At 37.0% G+C, this 12818-nt stretch overlaps 1 protein-coding gene across 1 annotated transcript in view; it reads right to left on the bottom strand.

Moving 5' to 3' along the window:
• The window catches only part of SEMA3D (semaphorin 3D), a 96012-nt gene that overhangs the window by 41310 nt on the left and 41884 nt on the right, over window positions 1-12818 (bottom strand). Inside the window, exon 7 of the mRNA XM_042872729.1 lies at window positions 9202-9344. Within this exon, the coding sequence (XP_042728663.1) occupies window positions 9202-9344 (143 nt within the window). The remainder of the gene's footprint in view (window positions 1-9201; window positions 9345-12818) is intronic.

Below are 12818 nucleotides of genomic sequence, written 5' to 3'. Positions count from 1 at the left end.
TATCTTTTTGAATATAAATAAAGGTTTAATTAACACTTTCTGCTTCATAATCTCACAAGCTGTAACAGATACCAGTGCTTCCGCCTGAAATACCTTATTTTTAACAGGAAGAAGTGCCTGTGAAATCTGTTATTAGTGTTTTTATAAGTTAGAAATTCAGATAATTGCTAACTAGAAGGTGGGCAGTGCAATCTGTCATGTGTTGAGGAAAGATTTCAAAAAGAGATTACAAAGATCTAAAAACAGAAATTATCTACAAAAGTAGTCCAGTATTATTTTAAGAAAAATAAATTAGAATTAAATTCACTTTTAAATTAAATGTAAATTTATAAGCGAATAATGGAATTGTATTTGACAGAAATCTTCACATTTCAATCTTTTTTATGATTAGGTACTATAAATAATCAGTTGGAGTGAGAAATCAGATCTCTAACAAGACACAATAAGAATTCAAATATTTTGTGCACATCTTCAGTGATTTTTGGTTTTTGGTATTGCACATCATAACATCATGTAGTGCACTGGGAGTTAAAGTGTTAATGCTTCAATTCTGGGTACCTGTCCCTGTACATCACAGAAATCATGGGATCTGGCCCCTCTGGGTTGGGCGGTCTCTTACTGCCTTGCAGTGGGTGCTGGAGGGTGCTTTCCTAGCTGTAACAAGCTTTTCAGGTTTGACTCGGTCTCAGGAAATCTTTCTCTCTCCTATTTTATTTGATTTATTAGTCTCAATTTCAATTAGATTGTATTATATTGTGTTATCTTGCATTTCAATATCACAGTTAGTAAAATACATTTTCCTCCATAGGTCACTGATGCTGGCTTTTTTTTTCCTTCCTTGAGCTGAGATCTCATCTCTCTATTCCTTTTCCCTTTTTATCCCCATTTTGTGGGGCCTGGGAGGTGAAGGCGGGCCGTGGGCCTACTGCCCCCATCACGGGCATAGACTGATCTAGTTAAATCCGTGTCAACATGTAAATATATGAGTTTCTCAAAGAAAGAAAGAACTACTTAAATGTAACATCTGTGAAGAATCAAGGTCATATAATGTATTGCCTTAGGAGAGTTTTATGCAAATCTCAACTTTGTGATCTGTAATTTATGTACAGCAAAATAAAACAACTTGTTTTTCAAAACCTCTGGTTAGAGACACGTTACCAGCTGATTGTGAATATAAAAACCATTAGAAATATAATATTGCCTGTAATCAAGTGATTTAAAAATCTATTTTGAGATTTTCTGTTGCCTCTATTTTCTATTCTATCGTATCTTAGACATTAAAATGCATCAGTGCAGCTTCAGTAGAATTCACAAATGTATGGCTTGGAATCCGGTAGGGAGGGAAACAGACTGCTACAAAACTAAAGAATACCTGCATCTTTGGGGTTTAAATCTCTTATTTGTTTGTCAGTAACAGTGACAAATAGAACATTAGAACAAAAAGTGCAGTTTTCTGAAAATGAATCAACATTGAAGATGTCAAACAGTGTGATTCATAGAACTTTAAAGACAATAATTATCCAGAACAGCCACTTAAATTACATATATTAAATTAAAAAGAAAAAAAGAGCAGAATTTCTGGAAGCAGGTTATTAATTAGAGCCAAGATGTGCAAAAGGACATTCTGTGCTGAATGAAAGGAAGTGCTAGAGACCTGGAACTGCAGAAGGCTCTGGAGCCCTTACCTCACAGAATCACAGAATCACAGAATTGCAGGGGTTGGAAGGGACCTCCAAAGATCACTGAGTCCAACCCCCCTGCCAAAGCAGGTTCCCTACACCAGGTTCCACAGGTAGGCATCCAGGCAGGTCTTGAACATCTCCAGAGAAGGAGACTCCACCACCTCCCTGGGCAGCCTGTTCCAGTGCTACGTCATCCTCACTGTAAAGAAGTTCTTGCGCACATTTGTGCGGAACTTCCTATGCTGCAGTTTCCGGCCGTTTCCCCTTGTCCTGCCTCCAAACACTGCTGAACATCCATTAAGTGTGACTGGGAGAGTGAAAATACACTTGCAGTATATACAAGAGAAAAGAGGTGCACGTGATGTAAAACTTTGACTGCTCTCTGCTAAGGATATCTTATGTAAACTTGGGAAATCAGTTCATCTCTCTGAGTTGATTCGATGTGCCAGTGAGAGCAGTAACTCTGTTTAGGAATTCTGCTGTTTATATGAGATGACAATCTTTCATGGGGAAATTTTCTCATTATAGGGTTGCGTATACTTCATATAAGATACCAACCCATCTTGGCATAGTGCTAATGTGTAACACTTCTGCTTGAAGTAGCTGATACAAAGATCAGGATTTGAGCAGACTCAGCCTCATGAACAGCATACTTATTGACAGGGACATTCTTTGCTAAAACTAACCTGGCAGAACAGAGTAAGGCTTCAGTCTGTGCGTTGCACATGGCAAGGTCTCTATCACCACTGTTGCATTTGCATACAATTAGACAAGAGAAACAAAAGTGTAAACACACTGCTCATAGAAACTGCTAGAGTCAACAAGAGAGCTGGACTAAATTTACAGTAGGCCACATCTATGTGAAAATGCCCTCTCTCTGAACCATAAGTGAGAAACAATATTTTAGCTTGAGGTCTTGTCTCTTAAGGAGGTTTAGTGTTATTTCATTTGGAATGGTAATGTAGTCAAATGAAGCATGCATAATTGTTTGAATCAATATGGAAAATGTTGATTTTTTGTTTTAGAAAGTGTTTAAACATCACACTCAGAGATTTACGTTGCATTATATTTGGATGGGATCCAAATCTAACCATAAAAGAGAAGTAAGCATTACAAAAAAAAAAAAAAAAAAAAAAAAAAAAAAAAAAAAAAAAAAAAAAAGCCAGAAGGTAACAGAGTAAGATAAGAAGAATCAGAAAGAACATATTTCAACGTGGTTGGGACATACGAAATACTAAAATTAAGCTTTGAATGATAAAGTATCATCATACTGCAGGGCCATTCAATAATCCTGCTGAAATTACCTCCAACGGGTTTAACAGCATTAAGAACACTCCCAAAAGCCATACAAAAGCTTATGCAAAACAGGTGTACTCTACTGTATCTATCATTAGTCTGTGCACTTCAACTTCAATGGAAGATTGAAGTGAGCAAAGAATGAAAGAATGATGGCTGAACTAAAAAAAAAAAATTAATTAACTCTCAGGAAAATCAACTTTTGATTGTAATCTGTTTGTGGTTTATTCCTCTGTGTTTGACTAGCCTTTACTTGTTTCTTATCTGAACTCTCATATATACTCAGTGTAAATTTTATGCTGTAAATCCATAAAGGGATATAAAATGACAAGGGTAGAAGAAAAATTAGAGAGAAAAAATTGTTCAGCTTACAAAATGTAGCACTCCTGATCGTGAAGCCATAGGCAAGTCGGATAATTAGAACAATCATGCAGCTAGTTTCATAGAGGAGGGCTGAATTTATATGTTTTGAGTGCAATAAGAGCACTGTGAAACCTAACACTGAAGTCTTATAAAACAGTGGGTGGTGCAGACTGAGATAAACTGATTTATTTCTGAAACAATCAGCCTGAATTTGCCATACAATTTTGCATTCTTAAATAAGAATATATTGAATTTCACATTCTAGGGACTGCAAGTAGGCCAAAACTCCTTGTCTATCTGCAATGGAAAACATTTCAAAGCTTTCAAACAGTGGTTTGGGTTGAAGATGGAAGGCATCTTCCTCTAAAAAATCATAATTTGTCCTTACCAATTTAAGAGGATGTCAATTAATTACTTTCTTAGCTTGGATATTTTCAAGTGCCTAAAGACACAAGTGTGAGTCACTGTGATCACAATATTCACAACTACAAACATAGAACTGGAAAAGTATGAGAACAGAACAAAGATAGGTCAGTATCTTACAGATCTCTTTAGATTTCAGCACTACTCAATAAATACCATAAAAGCTTGAACAGTAAACCATGAAGTGTCCTTTTTTTAATAAACGTACAGGTAGGAAAAAAGCAGAAATTATTTTTATCACATAAGAAAACTTCCAAAATCTCTAAGGCATCACTTATTATCTTCAAGATATTTGACAGTCCAAATTGAAGCATTCTGAATTCTGGGACTTCAGATTAGCATAGGTACCTCACTCCCAATAACTTCCTTTCTTCCAAGCTGCTGAGTTTCCAACATCATATTCTGGCAATGAGTCTCCGGCAACTAGGTTTGTTTCTAGAGTTTGCTTCACAGGTTGTGCAGCTGCATGTCCATAATCCAGTTTCTAAAGTTCTATCTTGATACTGCAATTTCTTTTTCATTTTCCCTAAGGCTCAGTAAAATTCAGTCACACCTCTTCATATGTAAGCACAGCTTACATATTTTTGCTTCATCTGTAAATCATAATTCCCACTCTTTCCCCCTCCCCCCCCCCACCAAAAAAAAAAAACCAGCAAAAAATAATACCAATTACAATGTTGAGACACACCCAAGGCCAAAAGACCTGACAAAGCTTGCTGTTACATCTCATAATTCATCACAGTTAGAAACAAATACTGTATGGATCTGGGCTGTTTCCAACACATCAGACCTCAAAATGAAATCATCTCGATGAGCATCTGCTTTTCTACAACATTTGAAAACTTTCAGGCAGCATGTAATATTAAATTGCCAAGCTTAGGAGTCAAAGAGGAGCTGGCTGATGAAGGATCCACAGCTGCAAAGATGCCCAGTTGGCAAACAAGGGCCTAAGTTTTCTTAGGGATTACATTTTCTAAATGGTTTTAATCATGATTTTATATATATATATATATATTTATATATATATATAAATTAAAACCAACCATGGTTAGGATTGTGGCTAGGCACTATTACGGTGATGAAGGAAGTATGTAAGCATGTAACAGGCAGTAAGTTAAATCTCGTCTCGAATGAGTTGCCTCCAGAACTGGAAGCAGGATAGCTGCACGAGCATGGCACTGAGCCCAGACTAATTAGCCCTGCTGAGAACATGTTAACATGGCTATTTTGCTTCCGGTACCCAAGCTAATATTACTGAACAGTAAAGCGCTATACTATGCGGACAACTCAAATGCTTTTTGGAGAGAGATCAATTATCTGCACAGTGATGCATTACACGATATAGAAATACAAAGAATGTTAATGAGCCAGTTACCTCCAGTCACAGCAAAGGCATGGCTAGACTATTTCCAGGACAAGAAAAACACCGCCCTACTTTTACACACCAGCAGTCCCACAGCATAGCCACCGGAGACCCTGCATTCAGACATGCGGCAGAATAACTCCCTGCTGCCACTCTAGGAATACAAATTGCCTTCAAGCACCAGACAAGAGGCAAGGTCGTAGCCTTGAACTCTGCTCGTGTTCATGGCTTTGGAAATAAATCACATTACTCTAAGGTGGAATGCAGGGTGTGTCCTGCACTCTCGACTCAGGAGTGCTTAAAATGATTACATTCCAGTGCCTTTAGAAAACACAGTTTAACCAAGAGGGCTGTGCCTAATTGCTATATTCTCATCCCCAGGTACAGTTTGGTATATGAGAGGGTGGAATGAAGGGGTGAAAAAAAAAAAAAAGACAAAGAGCTCATTTGTTCCCACTAGAACAAAGGACGCTTCTGGATGCTGAATGTTTTGAGAAACATGGGAACACATCAGGGGCCGCAGGCTGATTTCTTGGCAGTTGAGGTCTCTTGGAAATCAGACTGAGACTGTATGCAGCAACTTTTTCAATACATCACCAAAACTGTTACAGAGAAGACTGTAGTTCAGCAAATACAGAGCTATAATAATAAACAGGATTCTCACACTGTAGCAGAGAGACTACTGCTTTTGGCTAGTATTCCACTCCATTCCAACAGAATGAGGTTTCAACTATGAAAAAAATGTATGTCATTAAAAAAAAAAAAAAAATCCAATAATCTCTTTTTATGCATATATGATGTTGTCCTTAAATACAATTACAATACTGTCATCATTTTTTGTTAGGCACGCATACTAAAGTATAGCTGATGTTGTTTGACAGTGGACGACACAGTGCATAGATGCTACATTCTCTTTTCAAAAGCTGTCTCAGTGCATGTAATGACTGTGACATGTCGTTAGCTTATGTAAGCTTGTTCAGCAGTATGGGCATCAAGACAATGGAGATGTAACAGCTTGCAATCATGATTCTAGCAATGGAAATTGATGGGCTCATGCTCTTAAGAAGCTGTTTGGAATAATGTATGTTATATGTACCTGTGTATCTATTTATGTTTCAAAAAGCAGATGCACACCATTGGCAAATTTTTAGTAGTCATTTTCTCTCTTCACTTTTGACCTTGCTTGAAAAGAAAGAAAATATCCCAACACATAGCACTTGCTATAAGAAGGAACTTGCTATAAGCAGTAACAGGTTATAGACAAGTCAATTATACATTTTCCACCTCTGTCAAAACAAAAATGGAAATGCCATTTCCCATGATAAATTACACAACTGGCTCTTAACATCGCTGTTGAAAGTACTGTCTCCCATTTCATACTGATATCCCCTGGTGATGCATAGAACACAGATGACATAAATCTAAGCTAGTACTATTTAGTGCTACAGTGGCTGTGTTATTACAATATATGTTTTGAGACAGTAAGTATAAGCGTGGTCTTACGAACAGGACAAGTGACAGCTGTGGGACTCTGGGCAAAGAGCTACCAGTGAAAGTGCTGAAATCTTCTGAGACTCTAAGTAGCTGGGAAAAGGGACTGCTTTCCAAAGAAGATTTTCCCTAAGGGGAAGGATCAGTGAGAGACCATATTGTTGAGTCACTGAAAATTAGCCAAAGAATAGGCTGCTCTGACCAACCTCCTTATTAAAAGCAAAGTTTATTCTAATTTCAGCTTGTAACTCTGGCATAAATGTACAGGAGCCCTAAGGCACGATGAGGTAGAAAGCAATTGAGCTCTGGTGGAAAGAAATTGGGGTTACACTACGCCAATTATTTTAAAAGTTGCTGGTTTTCTACCCTTCACTGTTATTCTATGCTTGCAATGGAAAGAGGGTGTAACATTTTGCAGCACGGGTCACATTTATGAGACATGCTAAGTAGAAATTGTCATCTGTCATTGTAAGCAAATGCATCAATTCTCTACTTGAGAGAATTAAGAATAGCAGAGGTGTCACAGCAGACCACAGATTTAAAAAAATCTCAGTCTGCAAGCAGTTTAGTTGCATATTTTAATTTATATTAAAATTAAAACTTTATTTGCACTATAATAATTTGCATTATTTGCAAAGTAATCAAGAGAAATGTATAAAAACGCAGGTGTCTAAATTTTCAGTAGAATTTTTCATTCACAAGGAAGTATTCAATAAATAAAGAAGACAATGTAAATAGGGCATTAATAATAATAAATAACCTTACTTACCACTTTCTATTATTTTGTCTTGACTATTAAAAATAAAACTCAAGACAATTTATTTCTATTTAACATGATCACTCTACAAATTCAATTTAATTCAAGGTACACAGTGCCATTAAGATTTCCTTACAATACTTTTGCTTTTATTATGATACCATATCTGCTTTTTCTCTAGGTAAAGGATACAGAACTTTAACTAACATATCTTTGTTTAATACAATCTCCCATGTGCCTTCTCTTGAAAGTTGTTGTCTACTAATTTTTCTTAATGGATTAAGTGCTCTCTCATTATCAGCAAATGCCATGTCTAGCAGCAAATCATATGTGTTTGCATTTCTATTCTGCCATTAATCACACTGCAGTGAAATATCCAACTAAAGATTATCCATTATTTCGTCTGCCTAAAACCCTACTAGAGAACTGATTTATGAATGAGTATTTTTGTTTTCTTAACACGATAGGTCAAGGACAGAAGTGTGAAATGGCTCTGGTCACTGAAATTTCGATTGACAGGAGTTTGCTGGTCTGCAGAACAGCCATAGATTTACATATTTGTGGACACGTGTCTACTTTCTGTTTTAAGTGTGTGTCCATTAGCTTTCTGGATGCCTTTCTCTTAGACGTATCCTACTGCAAATCACAAACTCTTCTGTTTATTTACAAGCTTTCAAGCTTCTCTTTGAAAAGGTCATTTTTACAGCCAGTAAAATCATTTTGCTCAGAAAATGCAAGTAAATGAGGACAACTGAACAAAATATCACATAAATGTACCTGCTTATGTGAGTACTATGATGGTGTTGTAAATATCTAGCTCATTACATGAGAAACATTTGCTCAAAGCTTATGTTTAATAATACAAAGAAAAAATTTAAGTCTCATTTTCCTGACTTTCACCAGTGATTCCTGGGTACCTGGTTTACTGAGATTTAAGGACATGATGGAAGCATCTACCCTGACTGCATGTCTTCGTACAGGAATATGGGATAAAGGAGAGGGTAGACAGTATGTCCATCACAGAAGTCAATAGACTGTTTCACTATAATGGGAAGAAGACATTAGCAAAACCAGCAGGCTGTTAAACCACAAACTATTTACTGACTGATTTCCTATGACAGGAACTGGTTTATCTTCTCATTACAATTTGAAGAGGCTTCTGCCTTTAACAGAGGTGGTCCTTCAAAATGAATGAAGCTCATAATGAAAATCAGCATTCTGTGTATCATAGGGACAGAAATCTTTCTTAGGGAGCAAAACCAACTTTACAAAAGGGAAAATGAAGAGAGCTGTCTTTTGAAGGAGACTGGGCACCAACCAAACAAGTCTTTTTACACTGCAAACGAGCCAGCTCCTGGACCCTGCTAGTAAACAAGTCAAAGACCACACTTTTTCACAAGGCAGGAAACATCCAGGTGGGTGCGGATATAGCTCAGAAACTGTATTTTTTTAGCCAGTCCCACCCCAACTGATTATCAGGAATGCTCAGAAACAAATGAATGATCTCAGCTCTCAGTAATGTGCTGTACTGATCTATGTTGAAGGGATAGATTTGTATTCCCCTTCATTCACTGAGCACTTTTCACAAAAATCCAAATACCTTGGCATTGTGTACATGTCAACAAGTCAATCCTTATTGAAAGCTTATGAAACAAAGCAGGTCACTCTTGCACATCCGAAGGTCAATACGCTATCATTTAGACACAGGGTTTTCATTTATTAACGTAGTAGCTTTTCTAAAATACACACAGCCAGCATGGCTCAAACCCAACTCTTTTCTTAATAATGAACATTATTTTAAAAAGAATGAAAGACAGAGTTCTCACCTTACAAACTCTCCCAACTCGAGAAAGAATTGTCTTGTCAGAGGTGCTACTATCTTGTGATATTTCTCGGAAAAAGAAGTAGATTTTGTCATCATCTGGATTATAGGTGTCCGGGATGGGAAAAGTTGCAATGAATTTTGCTCCTGGAATTTCCCAAAAAGAAAGGATTTAAAAATTGTGATGAAAAGTTTCCATACTAAAATTCTTCTTCAGTATCTACATTTATGCTGCATTTTCCATTGAAATAAAAAATATCCTTATATAGACACATGGTGGCAAGTTTGCCACTAACTCTGAGAGAAAATCACTATGGATCATGAAGTATTTACTCTTGGTCTGATATTTTTGTGTATATTGTTTACTGCTACTTACACAAATATGTAGCATCGGCCATTGCTCCCTCTTTGAAAATAAGATGACTTTCAGTGCAATGATTGCAAAAATCTGCCTTAATGCTCTTGTAATCAACATCAAGTTAAGTGTTTTTTCCCAAACTGCATGGTAGAGTTTCAATTAATTTCATTACACTTTGAAGCAGTTATGAATACAGAAATACAGTACCATTTACTAGAAATAGCTTGCAAATGATTCAAAGAACTCTGATTGACCACAGGATGAAAAATTCAAATATAAACAACAGATTTCCAAATTTTAAAATTTCCCACATATCTGTTTTTAAACAATCTTACTGACTACATCTACAGAATTCAACACAGTACCTTGCTGGGATTCCCAGAATAATACAGAAAATTCCACAACTGACTGATCAGTCTTAAGAAGATAACTCCTTGTTTTGCATCAACACACAAAGGCTATAGCAACTTGGGAAAGGGTTGCTGGGGGAGGCAGTGGACTCTTCTTGTAGATCTCCAAAAGCTGCCTGGATGTGGCCCTGGGCACCCCAATCTGGGTATCCCTGCTTTAGCAGGGATTGGATCACTGGGACCCAGAAGTCTCTGCCAACATCAGCCATCCTGTGATTCTGTGATATTCTGTTTGGGCCATTTAAATCCACTCTCTACAAGGAATGCTAAGCAGTTATATTACTTCTAATCTCAACCAAAGTGAGACTGGCTATTTCTGCCTGCATCTCATAGGTGTTCTTGCGTGATTATTGGGCCAAGACTTTCACCCCACATTCTTCACTATCTTACATAGCTCTCATTTGTGACCTCCAGTCCTTGCTCACTGCCTTTTTTTTTTTTTTTTTTTTTTTAACTTATTATTCGGCACTAAAATCAGAAATTAAAGAAATTCCGTAGGCCCCACAGACTACAGCAGAGCAGGCAACCACACTGCGTGGCTTAAGTCACGCCAATAGTCGGGGAAATAACTTTTAAGACATTCCCTAGCGTGCTACAATATATGAGCTCTTTTGAGGGCCCTTGGATCAATTGTGTTTTTCTTTAAATAGAAGTGGCTATGCAAATACAGTACAAAGAGACCCTTGACTCCAAAATACATTCTTTTGGCAATAATGTAAAATCCCTTATAAGTGGGAAGGCTGCAGTAGAAAGCAGTAAGGAGGATTGCGTAAGATGGTAGAGCAAACAGAACACATTGGTGATTTGTGGTGAGTACTATTATCAGCTTTTATTGTATTTTTGTGCTTTTACCCTTTTTCTAATTATTACCACTTCATATTAGCTTTAAGGAGTTTACACAATATACACTATGGTACACACAGAACAAAAATAGGGCCATTGATTCAAAAGTCTGCAAAGATTTGCAACAAAATGTGATGTGTTTAAGTGCTGAATATGTACCTTCATGACAGAAGAATAAATTTATGGGTCAGCACAGCCACAGTGCTGCTTCCATTTTAAACCTTTCTGACAATATAGAATGGCGCCAGCAGAAAAATGAAATGATGGAGGCATCAGGCCCTATAAATTTAAGTGAGGATTTCAAAATGAGCCTAAAGCAAATATTCAATTACTCCTCGGGGTCTGTAAAGCTACTTTGAAGATTAGATCTCTAAGTATGAAAAAATACATAAATGCACTTCCAATAAGGTTTCTAAACTATGCAGTTAGTTTAAATAAACATTTAATATAAAAACCTGTGAAACACTACTGTAGCATTCATTTGAATTTCACATAGTTTTTGTTGATATCGTTGTTGTTTTTAATTTTCATTCATGGAATCAAAACCCTCTATATATGTTTCTTAAGGAAAAAAAAATGTTCACTGCTTTACTTGGCACAGCAAATGCAAAAACAAATGTCTCAATACCAATTCCTGGAACAGATTTAGAAGAATCTCTAACAAATTAAAGGAACACAAATATTTAATGATTTTAAATCACAATGGTGAACACTGATGTTGAAAGTAAAATCCAAACAAAAATATACTGTAAAAGATATGAAGAGAAAGAGATTGAAAACAATTTAATAAAAGAGATCATGAACTGAAAAGCATATTACGTTCTGCAATTGACATCTTTGTCTCATCTCTTGTAATCTGTCCATATAGCATAGACAAGCAAGTTTAAATCAATTGTGAATTAGGTTTTTGGTTCTTTGCATGGGAAACAAATTATATGATGATCATTTTAAATCAGTATTTGTTTTCCTGTATACACCACTGTCTCTCTTTAATTACTTTAACAGACAGTTTTCCTGCATATTAATTTCATGGCTAGACAGTATGTGACCAAAGAGGGGATTAAAGGCATCAGTAGCTCTTAGAAAGAAGCCACCATAAATTCAGGTGTCATTCATGCCCTTTAAATATGCTCCTGTGTCCTAGTGGGAATAGCTGCCACACCTGGTCCTTTATGGCTGTTCCCCAGGGCTGGTTCCATTTGCTTTGAGTTATCTGACTGTTATTTCACCTTTCTAACATTAGCAATAGTTTTAGACAGCGATTTAATAATACCTCCAGAGAAGATTCCTTAGGTCTGGAAAGAGAGGACAGCAAATGAGCAGCAAATCCCAGAACATAAAGAATGGGAAAAGATACTTAGAACAGTTAGAGACTTTCTGCAGCAGCTCTTTGCAGCTGGGCTGCCAGAAATTCAGGGCATGGTAAGTCACAAAGGACAGTGTTCACCTCACTTTCCTTTAACCCTCTATAAACCTTCTAACCTAAACTCATCCAGCTCTTCTCTCAGGGAAGGACAGAAAGGGAAAAGGAGGAATGTGGTAATAAAGAATCTTATTTTAGGACAGATTCCTACAGTAGGTGGAGTGATTGTCACCTCTGTAAATTGCAGGCAGAGAACGGAAATGGCTGAGCTCACATGGGATGCTAGCTTTTGTCTTTGTAAAGTTCAGTGAGCTGAATCCCCACCAAAGCACTCAGGACATAAAGAAGTCACTGTCTGCAAGTATCCATCCCTGACAAAGTTGATTCAGTTGAAATAAAATTAAAGAAAAATAGTAATAATCAAGCAAACAAACAAATTTCTCCCCAAAACCCCAAAAAGATTAACACATGCAGAAGAACACTCATCCTAACTATGACTTTAGCTTCCTATCAAGGAGAGAGGAATGCGCAGCTGGATGTCTGTATGTCTGGTACTCTGCTGTCCCAGCTGGAGGCAGGCATGCAGTTCCTGTGGGTGGCTTTGCCTTCCATAGCAGGACTCCAGTCCCACACATCTTACCCAGTGC

The sequence above is a fragment of the Lagopus leucura genome, unplaced genomic scaffold (genome assembly GCF_019238085.1).
Source record: "Lagopus leucura isolate 7727_CA_CO unplaced genomic scaffold, USGS_WTPT01 Super-Scaffold_100008, whole genome shotgun sequence".
NCBI classification, from domain to species: Eukaryota; Metazoa; Chordata; class Aves; order Galliformes; family Phasianidae; genus Lagopus; species Lagopus leucura.
This window is presented reverse-complemented; position numbering and strand designations above follow the sequence as displayed.